We start from the raw sequence: 17,832 nt of genomic DNA, 5'->3' as shown, positions 1-17,832 counted from the left end.
CCAACAGGGCTGGAGGAGTCATACACAGGTCTCAGTATGCAGAGGGACAAGCAGTACCAAATCACAATGTCACACACCACAGAAAGAGGAGGAGGAAAGGAAAATGTATTTCTCCACTGGGAGTTCTCAAATAAATGGTTCCCAGAGAGCCATTCTGCCTTCTTCCCCACACACATTTCTTGGCAAATGCCAGCAAAATTGGCAATAGACACAGGAGCAGGGAACAGAATGCTATCTTCAGGCTCCTATTTTGAAGCTGAAAAATCAACATCCTGGCTACAGGGCCCAACAGGGGCCAAAATGAAGTCTGGAACCCAAAGCAGAAAGCAAGTCAGGATACCTATCAGCCAAAGCCCCTGAATTTACCTGTCCCACTATTTATGACAATGTTGAGAAAAATGTGATCCTATGACTGCACAATGTCAATATGCCTGAATTACATATTAGTCCTATTAAAGTAAAAGCAACCCACAGTGAGGCTACATAAAAAACAAACCCCACCAGGAGACCAGGGCTGCCCTGCTTTGTTCTTTACTCTGTAAGACACAGGGCTTTTTTTTTTTTTTTTTTTTATAAAGGCGGAGATGGGGAGGAAGGTTATTTGAATTTAAATTACCAGTGAACACTATAATCTGTGTGCAAGGAGAAAAGGAACATTCAGGAGTGCCAAGGGAGGCTCTTGGGACACGTGTGACCAAGGCAGTAGTGGCCCTCAGGGCTTTCTCCTTCAGCCTTAGCTTACTGCTCTCATCACTTGGGAGTAGGCAAGTCAGAAGGCAAGGCCCATGCAGCACAAAGAGGCACTGTCCCCTAGGTCTAAGGAGACGATTGCCCTCTGAGAAGGAAATTAACATGAAGCAGCACAGAATGACAAGTCCAGTCTCCCACAAAAATAACCCATCTAAGGAGGGGGCTTGGGAGGTGCTATTGAAGTCAGAAACCACATCTGTCTCATTCACCACCATATTCTCATGGCTAAACAACACCTGGGACACACTGGGTGCTCAGCAAATAACTATGAACTGAATGATAACCAGAAAGAATCCCCGAGTTGGGATTCACTGATGAGAGCTAGAATGTGTTACCTGCGATAATAGAAGGGCTGTGGTCTAGCCAGGCACGGTGTGATGCCTGTAAACCTAGCAACTTAGGAGGCTGAGGTAGGAGAATTGCAAGTTCAAAGCCAGTCTTGATAACTTAGCAAGACACTATCTCGAAAAATAAAGCAGGGTAGGGGGAGTGTAACTTGATGGTAAAACACCCCTGGGTTCAATCCCTAATACTCAAAAAAAAGGGGAGGTCACCATCTGCAAAGAATACACATAGGGGAACCTAGAAAATAAAAATGAGCATCTCCAATACATAGTGCCCCTACAGATTGACAAGGATAATCTGGTTAGATTAAAGATACAGCCTTAGAAGGATAATATAGGGAGAGAGAAGAGAAAGAAGGAGAACAAGTAGAGCATAACATTTATTGAGTGTGTGCTTATATATATTAGATATATTATTATGACTATGTCTGAAAACCCCAGGGGGCAATAGGTAGAGAGAGGTTAAATAAGATTCGGAAGGAGGAAACAGAAACAGAGGGGTTAAATAAACTTCTTAAGTTTCACAGTTAGTGCATGGCTTAAATCTGGGTATAGATGATGCTATGACCCAAAACCATACTTGCCTTGATCTCCTCCAGAGATAAGAAGGGTTCCCAGCTAATCTTTTCTATAGAGAACAGAATGTCCTTTTCCCATCCACACGAATCATCCTTAGAGTGAGTCAGTTAACTGGAACTATGCCTTGATGGGTTCTTATGAATTCTAGTTTCTGAGAAATCTCCTGGAATCTAAACCTGGGTAAACCAGCTGAGTTTCCAGGCCTAGAAAGTTGCCCACCTGGAAGGCCCTGACTAAGCCAACAGCCAGTATCTGTCTCTACAGCTCTCTTTGGCACAGCACAGGTCAGGGGTGTGGAAGGAAAGAATGGGAGCACAACATCCACATTCTCCAACACGTTTTCTTCAGAGATTAAAAAGGAGCCTCTCCAACTCAGATGTGTCAGTAATGCACAGACTACTCTTTAAAGACTTTTAAAATTCTGATTCAAGAAGACACTGCAGAGGTAAAAAGTCATAGATTTTTGCTTAGTCTTTAGAAACTAAATGAGCCATCCCTCTATGGTGCCACAGCTTCCTTGAAACTTTCAGAGACCTTCCATACCCTTGACCTCAAGGGCAGCAGAGTTATAAAGGGGAGGGTGATTTTGTTTCTTTCTTTTTTTATATATTTTTTAGTTGTATGGTATGGACACAATACCTTTATCTATTTATTTATTTTTATGTGGGGCTGATAATCGAACCCACTGCCTCACGCATGCCAGATAATCACTTCACCACTGAGCCATAATCTCAGCAATTTTCAATGTTATATTCTCAGGCTGGGGATATAGCTCAGTTGGTAGAGTGCTTGACCCGCATGCACAAGGCCCTGGGTTCAATCCCCAGCACCACAGAAAAAAAAAAAAAAAAAAAAAAAGTTATATTCTCAAGAGAATAGGAGTGAGGCTCAATCAGTGCTCCTCTAAGAGGTAAATACCCTGGACAAACTCAGGGGAAACTAAGTAGGACTAAAACACATTGTCTCTCAAGGTTGCCTGTCTCCTGTAATTAGGACTTTCGTCAGCTTAAAAAAAAAAATTTTTTTTTTAAGCCTAGGGAAGCTGATAATTCACCCAGGTGCACAACAGCTGCTGAGAAGACCTGTGGGAAGGGGCCACCCGGCAAAGGCAGGCTATGTGTGGTGAAGAGGGTCTCTAAGGAATGCCCTACATGCCAAGCCATATGTTGTCAGAATATTAATCCAAACCCATCTTGCACACTTTACAATGTTTACTCTCTCTGGGACATGAAGCATTAAATTATATCCAAGGACTACATGAGTCCTTCCAATTCTATTCCACACTTACTTCTTTGCTAAAAAGATTTGTAACCTAGAAACAAAGCCCTCTGCCTAATAGCAGCAATAATTCTCAGCAAAGAATAGGAAACCAGACTGTTATTTCCAACTCCCCTAAAAGATACTGCCCAATGGAGCGTGAGCTCTACCCCATCCAGAAAACAGAGAAACCTATTATTGATCCCTCAGTTTGTTTTTGTTTTTGTTTTTCCAGAGAAGATAGGTCTATGTAATTGAGAATCCTGAAAAGTGGTAAGCTCAACCCAAAAAAAGAGACAATATCAAAGCTGTACCCCCTGTTCCAACTGAAACAACTCTAGAAACCCAGAAATTTTAAAAAAAAATCAAACAGAGAAGACTACCTTCCTGCCAAAAGAATTAAGAGAAAGGAGCAAGAATATGAGGTAAGGCTACCTGAATTCATCACAGCCCTACCCCAGCTATCTGCATGATCCTAAAGGAGTCATTTAGACTCTCCAAACCTTGATTTTTTTTTTTCTTATCAACATAAAATAGGGATGTTGTAAGGATCAGATAAAATAGTATATTTGAAAGCCCTTTGTAAAGAGTATAATTTAAAAACAGCAAAACTGTTTGAATGAACTTTATGGCTGATTATTATTCCAAAGACCTGGGGGCAAGAAACCCTTAGACTCTTCAAAAGCTGTCCCCTATGGGAAGCAATCTAGTAACTGAGTATAGGTATTTACAGAGAAACTCACACCTCAGAAGAGTTAAATGAGGACACAGTGAAAACTGAAGAGGAGGCCATACATAAATCAGTAGAGGTACATTAAAACAACAATAATGAATGGCATTATTATTGTATCTGAGTGGCAAAGCATGTATTCAGCATGTGTGAAGCCCTGGGTCCAATCTTCAGAACCAAAATAATAATAATAATAATAACGACACATGATTCAAATTTGAAAAGGTACACAAAGGTATTCAGTGAAAAATCCCCTTATCCTCGACTCCTTCCCAGACCTCTCACCAGAGATACTCTAGTTGGCTAGTTTCTGACTCAGATGGGAATTTCATTGGTGAAAATGCTCTCAGACCTGGAAGGTAAGGCCAAGCAAATAAGCACTGACAGAGGTACTTTAGGACTAAGAAAAGAATGAGACAGCCAAAGGATAAGATAACACTCTGCAAAAGGTTCTATGGAGGTACAGACTCCTTTCTAGTTATTATACTGATATAATACTCTGGCTGGCCACATTTAGGCAGGAATTTTATACAACATATTTCCCTTTTAGTTACATTTGTTCATCCAGAGCTCCTACTCAGAGATGATATTAACAGGAGTAATCTTCAGGACCTTATGCTGTACCAGCCTGACCACCAGGTCTCTGTGAGTAACCAGAAGCAAGAACCACCACCAAACCTACCTCAGCAGAGACTAGGCAGAAGGATAAAATGCACAGAAGTCCTAGTTCACCGTCTTTCTAGGAACAAAAAGTCACTTTTCACAGACCAGTGAAATACAAGGAAGCATGAAGCACAGTCCTAGAACTTCAGTTCTACAGGACCCAGCCCAAGAAACTAACTTGCTACACATAAAAAATTACAAAACACTCAACCAGAGTCAAATTTTTGCCACAACTCCCTCAAAAACTTTCAGGTTATGTCCTCTGCTCTCATTATCTTCCACAAGGATCTTAAATATGTAAAATTCTAGCCTCTATCCAAAGGTACCTATAGGTCTAATCTGGGCCATAAATGTGCTTTGGTAGTCCCTGAGTATCCCACAAAAAATCTAGATTTTTGGCTTCTCTTGTAATAAGAAATTATGGGCCACCAGAGCCATGTTTACCCATGACAATTATAAGCTGAGTAGCAGCTTCCCCCCATGAAGTAATTGAGCACTTAAGTTTGACACAGGACTACCATTCCCTGTTACTTTACACTGTATGTTCACTACTTGGCAGTAAAAACATCTGAATTGGCGATCCACAGCCAGTGAATGACAAAGGAGGCTGAGCAACTGGCAGATAAATCAGCTAACTAAATAACAGGATTCTTGCATTCACAAGTACTTACCAAAAACCCTCTCATTCCAAGAATTGTGCCAGGGGATGGGTACCCAAAGAGAAAAGAGGTATGTCATCTCTGTCTTCCAAGAACTTCTAATCTAGTTGGGAGCATAAGATACATTCTAAAGTATTCAACTGCTTCAGATATGAAAGGGTCTCAGAGTGGAGCATGCTAAACTCACTGTGGCTGGGGATCAAGGAATACTTCAGGCAAGAAGTTAGATTTCAACAGAATTGTTACCATTTCTCAATTTTTCATGAGTTTATGGTATATGTATTATACTCTACTTTATGCTAGAGGACACATAATAAAGCATAGCCCATGCCCTTGAGCAGTTCATATAATAGGAGACAAGTAACCAGAATGAAGTGTGAATTCTATAATCGAGGTGTTGCCATGGGGACGTAGGAAGTATCAAGGTTCACTCAAAAAGGTGTATGTGGCAAAAAGTAGGGCACAAGGAGAGAATACTCTGGGCAAAAGAACTAGCACAGACACAAACATGAAGCACATTTAAGAAGACCACATTTAACAGTTTATCAGGAACAATGGAGACATGTGAGTAACAGTACAGAATATAATTAAAGTGGCAAGAAAAGGACATACTGCCACAGGCTTGGAACACCAAGACAATTTGACACATTTAAATGTATTAAAGCCAAGTATTGGCACCCACCTATAATCCCAGTGACTCTGGAGGTAAGGAAGGAGGATTACAAGTTTGAGGCCAGCCTCAGCAACTTAGTGAGACCCTGTCTCAAAATAAAAAGGGCTGGGGTGTAGCTCAGGAGCCAGTGGGTGCAACTGAAGTTTTCTAAGCCTAAGAGTGTTCACTGATTAGCACTGAATATAGGAAGACCTCAAATGGCAGTTGGTATACACTGTCCTGGAGGAATTTGAAGCAGGAAATAGAAGAAGAGTCTATAACAACACAGAAGCAGAGTAATAAAAAAAAATCAGGGAAGCTGGGCACAGTGGCACACACCTGTAATCCCAGCAGCTCAGGAGGCTGAGGCAGGAGGATTGCAAGTTCAAAGTCAGCCTCAGCAAAAGTGAGGCACTAAGCAATTCAGGGAGATCCTGTCTCTAAATAAAATACAAAATAGGGCTTGGAGATGTGGCACAGTGGTCAAGTGTCCCTGAGTTCAATCCCTGGTATTGAAAAATAAAAAAAATCAGGGAAGTAATAAGACCAAGAAAGAAGGGCTTATCAAAAAATTTAATACTATTTCTTTGAAAACACTCTAATTCCTACTTTTACCAAATCAGACTGACCTTCCCACAAAATAATGAACTTGTACCTTTTTGTTTTATTCAGAGGAGTAAGGTATAGGCTATAGTTACAGTGCTCAGATTTATAAAAGTGGAATGGGAGAGGCTTCAGGGGCATTTTTCCCACCCCCATTCCCATTGACCAGTTATGAATCTTAAAGAGAAAGTCAACTTGCCCACAAAACCCATTTCAGTATATCTCTGCCTCCCTGACCTTGCGCAAGAACCAGAAATAGGCATACAAATCAGAGGAAAGCTGAAATAGAAGTGAAAGTTCCCTTAATGATCCAAGTGCTTCACAACTGGCTGAAGAACAAAAAAGAGAGACAGGGAAAACTCACTATCAGAGGGTCCCAGGAAGGCTCTGGACCAGTCATCCCTGTTCCAATAAAACCCCCATATCAGTTATTATCCAGGAAACAGGGCCTGCTAGTTCAGATACCCATTAGAGAGAACCTGGGCAAGGTAAGAACTGACCCAAGTAAAGATGGCAGGAAAGCTACCATGTTCCATGATATTCCCTACTGATAACAGTAAGCACTTACATTGTGCCAGAGGAAGCTCTTTCCACATATATTCTTTCAATTAATTCTTAAGACAGTTACAAAAATAGGTATTCCTGTTCTCCAGATCATGAAACTAAGGCTCATAGAAAATAAGCCATACAATCTGACAGCTAGAAAGTAGTTAGCAAGACATGAACCCAGGTGAGTTTGATTTCAAAGTGTTTTTAAATCAGGCTGACATATATTCATTCTTTCTCTTTTAGAGATGTACTCAAGGTTTGTTTAGGTCACCACATAAGGTCCACTTGTGCATGTGGCCCCAGTTTTTCACAAAAGACACAGCAATTTTATTTCTTTGTTCCTAATATTAGGAAAGACTTAAAATCCCCTGAGGTAAGAGCAAAAAGATACTTCAACATAAGGCAGCATCCTGGAAATGGAAAAGCAGGGCTTCCTCCTTTCCTGGAGATGCCTCCACCCCACCCAATCCTGCCACCCCATTACTGGGGACTGAACCCACAGGTGCTGTACCAACTGAGCTACATTCCCAGCCCTCATTTTTTTTTTTTTTTTTTTTTTTTAAGACAAAGTCTCACTAAGTTGTCCAGGCTGGTCTCAAACTTGCAATCCTCCTACTTCAGTCTCCCAAGTAGCTGGGATTACAGGCTTCCACCACCTGCATCCAGCTTTCCCCTAGAGATTTTTAGCTGCAAAAGTGTCTTGTTTCTTTATATTGCTTTAAACGAGTCCAACAACTTCTACAACCATCCTCTGTGAGCCTATCTTGTGCACTAAGTCTAACAATAGAGTCTCACTAATATGGGAGTGGTCCTAAAAAAGGTGTGTAGCCCACTTTACTTCTCAGGGGCTCAGTTTTGTCATTAGTTTAAAAAAAAAAAAAAAAGAATCCATCAAAAGCACAACTGAGGCAGTGAACAAACTAGAAGGGTATCCTTCTGACTCTTCACTCAAAAAATTATAAATGGTGCAGAACCAGTCCTGATGTTTAGAAGGAATAAAGACTTCTATGATTATCTCTTCCAGCCTCAAAGCACCATGATTTTAGCAGTTGGGCCCAAGGATGGAGACTTTATGTCATAGTCAAACCCAACTCCCCATGAATATGAGACTGGGAAGGTAGTAAGCATGAAATCACACTTAAATACTTTGCCAAAAAGCTGCCTCTAAAGCTTCCAATACCTACTACCCACTGGACTTGAAGCATGACCAATCAATGTTGTCAGTATTGATTGTCCTACTTTGTTACTTCCACTGGACTAAAGCAAGCTTGTTTTCTTGGGTTTGATCATACAGCTTAGGAACCTCACAGAAATTAGAGGTATTTAAACATGATACTACCCCAGAGGTTTTAAAAAAAAAAAAAAAAAAAGTCTGTTTAAAAGTTCACTGGAGGGCTGGGGAGATAGCTCACTCAGTAGGGTGCTTGCCATGCAAGCACAAGGCCCTGGGTTCGATCCCCAGCACCGCAAAAAAAAAAAAAAAAGTTCACTGGAGGCAAGGTGCGGTGGCACATGCCTGTAATCCCAGTGGCTCAGGAGGCTGAAGCCAGAGGATCTCAAGTTCAAAGCCAGCCTCAGCAATTAAGGCCCTAAGCAACTCAGCAAGATCCTGTCTCTAAATAAAATATTAAAAAGGGCTGGGGATATGGCTCAGTGATTAGAAACCTCTGGGTTCAATCAGTAGTACCAAAAAAAGTAAAAGTTCACTAGAAAACCAGGTACAATGTTGCATGCTTTTAACCCCAGCAATTCAGAAGGCTGAGGCAGGAGGATAGCAAGTTCAAGGACAACCTCAGAAGTCTAATGAGACTCTATCTCAAAAAATAAATGGGCTGAGGATATAGCTCAGTGGTAGAGCAACCCTGATTTCAAACCCCAGTACCATTAAAAAAAAAAAAAAAAAAAAAAAAAAAAAGTTCACCAGCATCAGGCTCTTCACCAGAACTTTTTTGTATGCATCTCAGATTCTTCCTCCAGTTTCTATCATTCTTACCCCTCACAAGACAAAAAGAGAAAACTATTTGTGGAGAGAAAAGTGTCTATATGTGGAGATCAGTTCACCAACTGCTGTGATGGTTCTCTGCCTATGATAATAATAAGTGGTAATTAAAAGGCATAATCAAGAACTTCCTCAGTCACAACATGACCATCAAGCAGACCTCAGAAACATTCCCCTCTTCATTTCTCTGTGGATTTGAAATGTGACAAGGGCTAAACATCAAACACTACCCAAAGACTCTAACATCCAGTCTAGGAACACATTAGCCAACAAAGCAGGCTCAGATGTGAAAATAGAAGGCCCAGGAGGCACCAGAGAAGCAGAAAATTCCAAGATTTAGCCAGGCATGGTATGCACACATGTAATTCCTGCAACTCAGGGGCTGAGGCAGGAGGATCTCAAGTTCAAGGACAGCCTGGGCAACTTAGTGAGACCCCGTCTCAAAATAAAATACAAAAAGGGCTAGGGATGCAGGTTAGTGGTAGAACATCCCTGGGTTCGATCCCCAGCACCACAAAAAGAAAGGATTCAGGTACAGTGGCACACTGCTACAATTCCAGTGACTCAGGAGCCTGAGGCAGTAGAATTGCATGAAGGTCAACTTCAGCAACTTAGTGAGTCTCAACTTAGCAAGATCCTGCCCCTGAGTTCAACTAAGGCAATTCCAGCCTCTGTTTCCCCCACCTCCACTCTCATTTCTTCTCCAACTCTCCTAATAGCACTAGTGTTTAAATAATAACTCCAGGGGCTGGGGAGATGGCTCAGTCGGTAGAGTGCTTGCCTTGTAAGCACAAGGCCCTGGGTTCAATCCCCAGGACCCCCCCAAAAAAATTAATAATAATAATAATAATAATAACAACTCCAGAAAGGGACAACTTCTATTTTGAATTAGTAGGAATATCAATACACAAAGCAGAAATGTCGTTCCTTTTTTTAAATTTTTTTTAGTTGTAGATGGACACAATATTTTATTTATTTATGTGGTTCTGAGGATCGAACCCAGTGCCCCAAGCATGTGAGGCAAGCGCTCTACCACTGAGCTGCAACCCCAGCCCCAGATATGTCGTTCTTCATAATATTCATGCTCACAAACATCCAAAAGCTGAGTTTACCAGCCCTGCTACACCTTTTGGTTTTACCCTGTAGAAAATATACTCAGTGGTTAAGCAGCTCAGCAAGTTGGAAAATACAACAAGTAGGGAAAAACTCACAGCTTTGACACTACTAAAGGTCAAGTAGCTTAGAGCTTTCCATGACAGCCCTTAGCTACAGCTAGCCATCTGACAAAAGGGCCCAAAGAGAAAAGGGTGACAAAGCCATTAGCCCCAAGGTATCTCCACTCTTGAAAACACAGTAATCTCCTCAACATCAGGAATTCTTTTTCGCAATAGCGTCCCCCAACACTTCCCACAGGGCTGCCACCTACTACGGCCTCAAGAAAAGTGAGTGACTCAAGCACAGTGATGCACCCCTGTAATCCAGCTGTTCAGAAGGCTGAGGCAGGATATTACGGTTCAAAGCCAGCCTCAGGAAACTTAGTGAGGCTGTGAGCAACCCAGTGAAATCCTGTCCCAAAATAAAAAATAAAAAGGGCTGGGAATGTGGTTCAGTGGTTAAATGCCCTTGGGTTTAATCCCTGGTGAAAGAAAGAAAAGGAGGGAGGGAGGGAGTGAGGGAGGGAAGGAAGGAAGGAAGGAAGGAAGGAAGGAAGGAAGGAAGGAAGGAAGGGAGGAAGGGAGGAAGGAAGGACGGACAGACAGAAGGAAGAAGTGAGTAAAGAAGAAAAGTGAATGAAATAGTCAGATATCCTGCCAATGACTGCAGTCTCACAGGGTGGAGGCATGGGAGCACTCATGGGGTAGTGCACCGTGCAGTGGAAAGAACTTTGGAGCCACAGTTAGGTTTAAATTCAAGCTACAGCAAGCTTTTTAACCTTGATCAAATTGCTTAATCTCTCAATGCAATTCCAATTAAAATCCCAATGACATACCTCACAGAAATAGAGCAAGCAATCATGAAATTCATCTGGAAGAATAAGAAACCCAGAATAGCTAAAGCAATCCTTAGCAGGAAGAATCAAACAGGGGGTATCGCAATACCAGAACTTCAACTATACTACAAAGCAACAGTAACAAAAACAGCATGGTATTGGCACCAAAATAGACAGGTAGATCAATGGTACAGAATAGAGGACACGGACACAAACCCAAATAAATACAATTTTCTCATACTAGACAAAGGGGCCAAAAATATGCAATGGAGAAAAGATAGCCTCTTCAACAAATGGTGCTGGGAAAACTGGAAATCCATATGCAACAGAATGAAATTAAACCCCTATCTTTCACCCTGCACAAAACTCAACTCAAAATGGATCAAGGACCTCGGAATCAGAACAGAGACCCTGCATCTCATAGAAGAAAAAGTAGGTCCAAATCTTCACCTTGTTGGCTTCCTTAACAGGACTCCTATAGCACAAGAAATAAAAGCAAGAATCAATAACTGGGATAGGTTCAAACTAAATAGCTTTCTCTCAGCAAAGGAAACTATCAGCAATGCGAAGAGAGAGCCTACAGAATGGGAGAATATCTTTGCCTCTCATACTTCAGATAGAGCACTAATTTCCAGAATATATAAAGAACTCAAAAAACTCTACACTAAGAATACAAATAACCCAATCAACAAATGGGCTAAGGAAATGAACAGACACTTCACAGAAGAAGATCTACAAGCAATCAACAGATATATGAAAAAATGTTCAACATCTTTAGTAATAAGAGAAATGCAAATCAAAACTACACTAAGATTCCATCTCACCCCAATTAGAATGGCGATTATCAAGAACACAAGCAACAATATGTGTTGAAGAGGATGTGGGGAAAAAGGTACACTCATACACTGCTGGTGGGACTGTAAATTAGTGCAGCCACTCTGGAAAGCAGTGTGGAGATTCCTTAGAAAACTTGGACTGGACCTACCATTTGACCCAGCTATCCCACTCCTCGGCCTATACCCAAAGGACTTAAAATCAGCACACTACAGAGATACAGCCACATCAATGTTCATAGCGGCTCAATTCACAATAGCCAGACTATGGAACCAACCTAGATGCCCTTCAATTGATGAATGGATAAAGAAACTGTGGTATATATATATATATATATACAATGGAATATTACTCAGCTATAAAGAATAATAAAATTATGGCACTTGCAGGCAAATGGATGAAATTGGAGAATATCATGTTAAGTGAGATAAGCCAATCTCAAAAATCCAAAAGAGGAATGATCTCACTGATAAGTGGATGATGACACTTAATGGGGGGTGGGAGTGGGACAAGAATGAAGGAAGGAGGGACTGTATAGAGGGAAAAGAGAGGTGGGAGGGGTGGGGGGGAAGGAAAAAATAATGGAATGAATCAAACATCATTACTCTATGTAAATTTATGAATATGCAAATGGTATGCTGTTACTCCATGTACAAACAGAAACAACATGTATCCCATTTGTTTACAATAAAAATAACAAAAAAAGAAACAAAAAAAATTGCTTAATCTCACTAAATCTGTTTCTTCATCTATAAAATGGGGAAATACCCACTGTTATATAAAGTAGGTGTAAAGTCAGAATGAGATAACATTCCTCCACTTTCACTAGTTTGCTATTAGAAGCACTGAAAAAGTTTGCAGTGACAGCTATATCTTCTAAGTGGAAAAAGGGCCTTGATTATATTAGAGAAACAATATAGGATATCACAATGAGACGGTTGAAAATTGAGTCTTGGTAGAGAAAAATATTAGACATTACAATAGTGTGTGGCCATCCAAAGGGCCACAGTTCACAGATATATAGTGTATTTTGGTATTAAAATTTCATGGGGGACTAGGCAATTGGGGGAAAGTCTGAAAACATGATAAACAGCAAAAGGTTAAGAAACATTTGATTAGATGAGCTCAAAAGGGTTGACCCAGTAGCACATGGTCAGCAAGCTCATTAATTTGCATAATGGTCATGCATAGGATGATCAATTTGTCTCATTTTGCCCTGGACTTTACTGGTATAGGCACAGAAAGTCCCACATCTGGGAAATCCCTCTATCCTGGAATTGTTGTTCACATTTCTCATGAGAGAGATCAATGAAAGCATTCCTATTTCACAAATGACACCAAGAAACTTGATGGATGGCATGAAGGCCTCAAAGCACTTCAGCAGCATTCCTAAGACTGGTATTTTCCAATTGCCCAGCCATATGCATGGAGCTCTCTGCCCCTGACCTCCAAAAGAATACAATGTTACTCATGCATCAACTGTGCCACTTCCTTCTCACAACCAAGTCCAAGGGCAGTATTAGGAGAATAAGGAGAGAGACAGCTAGTCAGCCCACAGGATCACAACCTTGTCTATGAGCTGCCTGGTGGAACCTGAAGCTTAAGTTCTGGGCTGTAGGCTGTTCTGTTGTACTGGATTCTCCCTATCTCCAGGGTAGAAAATGGCAGAAGAGAGAATACCAGGTATAAACTCATGAGTCAGAAAGATTCCACAAAATTCTCCACATGTATCTAAGCAGCTAGAATCTCTGACAAGGTTTTTGTCCCAAACTCAGTTATTGTTGATGCTAGGAATCAGGGGTCACCCAAAGCCTCACCTGAATGGAAACAGGTTATTCTCCTCTTTCCCTACCCAGCAGTGAAATCCCTGGTATAAGTAAATGCAGAAAAGGGCAGGATATTCCCTCTTTAGACCACATATAATTAAAATACAACACTCTCTGCTGTAGAAGACTAAGGCTTGCAGCTTAATGCCGACTCAAAGAAGGATAAAGTATTCATCCTTTCTTAGAAAAGATTAGCTCCACAAGGACAGGTCTCCAAATTGACACCAAATCCAGGAGTAAGAGATGACTGTGCTACAGAGCATGATCTGAGCACCAGCGGAGGCCCCAGAGAAAAATCCCCAGGAATACATGACCAAAGAGCTAGCATTGTAAGAATGTTCTGGATTAGCTCTCCAAAAAAGAAGCTTACTCCACAAGAGACTGGCAGACAGCCTCTGCAGCACAGCTCCACTTAGAAAAAGAGAAAATGAATGAAGAAAAAGGCAAGAAGCAGGATAAGCAGGTCAGAGTATTAATTTACAAACACAAAAAAGAGCATCCACCTATGTGAGAAAAGGTACAACTTCCCTTTAGAGACTGTCATGTTCTTCTGAACAGCAAGTCTTCATTCTCTGAGAATGAAAACAAACATTTATTGCATCCCTATGTCCCAAGAATTTTCACGTGTAATGCCCCATTTAACTGTCTTTTTAAATATTCCCATTTTATGCAGAGGAAAATCCGCTCCTAAGAGGTGAAGTAACTTGCCCAAGGTCACATGGCTAATAAGTGGTAGACTCAGAACTAAAACTCATGTCTACCATACTCCAAAAATCTGTTATGTCCCTTCTTAAAAAAAATGGTTAATTCATCTGAGGACAAGTCAGTTGACAAGGTTGCTTAACCATGCCATTTGGAGTTTAAAAAAAAAAAAAAAAAAAAAGGAAGGAGGGAAGGAAGGAAGAAAAAAAGAAAGGGTACATTACATATATAGGAACATAAAAACTGAGAGCTCACATGGTTCTAAAATGTCTCTGAAACAATTCCAGAGGTGAGTTACTACTTCAGAAAATGGCCCTATCACTTAGGTTATGCCTCGTCTAGCCCTCACAACCCATACCACTCTGAAGGAGAGCAACACTAGAGGACTAAGTTCTGGTGTGTTTGTTATTGTAAAATTAACTGTTACTTTCAGCTTCACTCAGCCTTTTTTCCTGCTGATGAAACACACCAGGACTCAAAGTCACCATCAGTAGAAAAGCAAGTCAATAGTTGGCCTTCAGAAAACAACAGGGAAAAGGTAGAAAACAGATATCAAAGTATCAAGGAATTTTTTTTTGGTGGGGGCGTGGACCAGGGATTAAACTCATGTGTACTTGATGACTGAGCCACATCCCCACTCCTATTTTGTATTTTATTTAGAGACAGGGTCTCACTGAGTTGTTTGGAGCCTTACTTTTGCTGAGGCTGGCTTTGAACTTGCGATCCTACCTCAGGCTTCTGAACCGCTGGGATTATAGCAATTTTTCATTTATGGTTTGCCATATGCCTGACACATTCCCCAGTTCCATCATCTGTAAAATGGGGGTAGTAAGTCTTTTCTATTGCCAATTTCATTGGCATATGTATTAATTAGCAAATTAAACATTTGGAAAAAAGGTTAAGATAAATCTGGTGTGTCAAAACCATCTTTAAAAATCCAAAGGTGACAGGGTGTGTAGTGTAGCCTATAATCTCAGCTACTCAGGATGCTGAGGCAGAAGAATCACAAGTTCAAAGCCAATCTTGACAACTTTATTAAGCCCATCTCCAAAAAAAAAAAGGTGTGGGGCTGTGGCTCCACAGTGGTAAAATGACCCTGGATTCCTCTCTGCCTCCAGCCCCCACCACCTGCCCAGCCCCCAAAAAAAGTCCAAAGGCCATGTTCTCAAGTGAAACCACAGACCAAGTTCTGACCCATGACACAAACTTCAATCCTAATATCATTACACCATGGCTCCCAATAAATTTACTCAGTCCCCAAATCTAGATGTTTCCATCAGAAAATAAAAAACTTGGGGTGCAGTGAGAGCTACAACACACAAAACATCTTTCACACTTGTTAAAAAGAACACTATTACTAATTGTAAACACATCAGTTTCTTCTCTTAGCAAATATGAAGGATTCCCTTTCCTCCTGCCTACCTAGTCTGTGTTAATCTAACCTCCTTCCATTCCTCAAAGCAGTTGCAGTTTTGCTGTTTTATTGAGGTGGGAAAACCAGCTTCACCTCAATCAAAGCCAGGCATTTCAAAACATTCATTAGAAAATTGATCTTACATATGGGTCATATATATATAAAGATATCAAACAGTCCTCCAGCTCCTATAGTACAAAGGAAGCCCCTACTGGTTCTCAGGCTTCTTTCCTGATGTCTGGCCTTTCCCATCCTGAGGGCCCATTCCAGCAGCTCATGTGTCAAGTCATTCTCTCCTGCCTTAAGAAGCACAGATTCTCAAAGCAAGGATTCCAGGACCATCTGAATGAGAACCACCTGAGACAAGAGACCACAGATGCCCATGCACTGTCTTTCCCGAAGTTCCTGGGGATAAAGCCCAGAGATTCTGCACAAATTCCCTAGGTTGTTTGAAATACACCGAAGTCTGAAACCTCTACATTAAGGACAAATCTTCCACCTGCCAGGACAATGGAAATCACACAAGAGGATAGTAGAAATAGAGGGCAGGGCGCGATTTCATAGGGTGAAGACACACAGAGGTCTCTGTCAATAACTAAAATGTAAAAAAAAAAGAACTAAAATGTCAATACTTGGAGGGGCCTTGGAGATTAACACCTAATCCATCCCTTCTTTGAACAGATGAGCACAACTGAGACCAAGACAAAGAGGATAGGAATCAAAGAAACTAAGATGCCAGACTCGGACTCCCAGTGCCTCATCTCCTGGTACTGAGGGTGTCACTGGAGACATTTTTATTGGTAAAGGCAAAAGAGAACGCAGCCCTTGAACCGAGAGCCTAGGACCTACTTGGACGTCTCGTTTTGGAGACACTGGCGGGGAATGTGTTGGGACCCCGAAACACTAGAGGGAAGACGCGGAGGCCACTGGCGAGAAGAGGCCGAGGCAGCGTCCTGAGCCCCCCGCCCAGCTCCAGGGCCGGGCAGCCCTCACCGCCCCTACCTTCGGCTTCCAGCACGGCAGCCGAGGGGCAGACACAAACCCCACAATTCCAGGCGGCCGCAGCGGCAACCAGCTACCCGTGCGCAAACGCGGCGGCGACCGTCTGAACCGTGAGCGCGCGGCTATTACGTTGCTAGCAGCCTCGGCCAATCGTAAGGCTACCAGGACCGCCGGCGGCCGCCGCGCCCCGCTTCGGCAGAATGGTGAGCACCGCCGCCTCGGTCTTCTGTTAAGGCCCGCCCCCATCGTCTTCCTACGCGGAGTTCGAGACGCCTTTCTCTTTATGTCCCTCCGCCAGAGTAAGAGAAGCCTGTGAGAGAGACCCACCGGCCTGGTTTTGCTTCCAAGCTAGAAGTTCGAAATTTCTTCTTGATTTCCCAGCATCCTGATTTCTTTCTAGCGGGAGGATCCTCAGAAAGGAACCGGAGGGGGTGGAAGGTAAAAATAAATCAAGCTGTTATGACTCAGTTTATGACCAAAACCGAATCTCAAGCAATAAATAGCCCTTTGGATATTCATGCAGAATAAGACCACCTGTAAGTCATCCACTTTATATATAACTGCGTATTGTATACATTTTTTTAAACGATCAATTTTTTTTTTTTTTTGCAGTACTGGGGATCGAACCCAGGGACTTAGTGCTCGTGAGGCAAGCATTCTACCAACTAAGCTATATCCGCAGCCCCGTAACCAATTATTTTAAAAACAAAAGATCACCCGCAGTTCTAATCCTACTGTACCACTGTCTTATTTTGTATGTACCAGGTGTTTCAATACACTTATTTCTCATAATTTCCTAAAATGGAAACTGCCGTTCCCTTTTTATAAATGGAGAGGCAGAGGTTCAAAGAAGTTTCAAGGATCTATAAAGTTATACAGTCAAGAGGTGGTAGAAGTGGGAATTCAATCTAGAGTTAGGTGCCCCTTAACTCCTATTCTGTTTCCACTATACCTCCTGTTAGACCTTCCTCTTGACTAAACATGCTAAATCTGACCAGTAAAATGGATATTCTGCTACCTTTGGAGGCAAGACCCAGTGATTCCTGGTCATTGGTGAGAGGAGAAAAGGATAATCTCAATACCTGCCAAATAATCGAAGTGGCAGGTGTTTACAAGAGCCAGTAAGGTTCCTTTTCCTTCTCCACATAGTGTGTGAGCTTCTAGTAGTCAATTTATCCTCTTGATGATTACTTTAAGCAGGTGAGAAATTGACTTCATAATCACTGAGCAAACTTTAGTTAGTAGCCTGAGGATGGAGAACAAGTCCTGGGCAATAGTT

The 17,832-nt window shown here is 41.7% G+C and overlaps 1 protein-coding gene across 4 annotated transcripts in view; it reads right to left on the bottom strand.

The window, feature by feature from the left end:
* The window catches only part of SIL1 (SIL1 nucleotide exchange factor), a 279,698-nt gene extending 262,884 nt beyond the window's left edge, over positions 1–16,814 (bottom strand). The window contains exon 1 of one of the 4 annotated variants that reach the window (XM_079143961.1): positions 16,554–16,814. In XM_079143961.1, coding sequence (XP_079000087.1) covers positions 16,554–16,799 — 246 coding nt within the window. In that variant the 5' untranslated portion in view covers positions 16,800–16,814. The other 3 variants (XM_079143962.1, XM_079143963.1, XM_079143964.1) reach the window with 3 other exon arrangements.
* Between the last annotated feature and the right edge of the window lie 1,018 nt (positions 16,815–17,832).

The sequence above is a fragment of the Sciurus vulgaris genome (assembly GCF_902686455.1).
Source record: "Sciurus vulgaris genome assembly, chromosome: 6".
NCBI lineage: Eukaryota > Metazoa > Chordata > Mammalia > Rodentia > Sciuridae > Sciurus > Sciurus vulgaris.
This window is presented reverse-complemented; position numbering and strand designations above follow the sequence as displayed.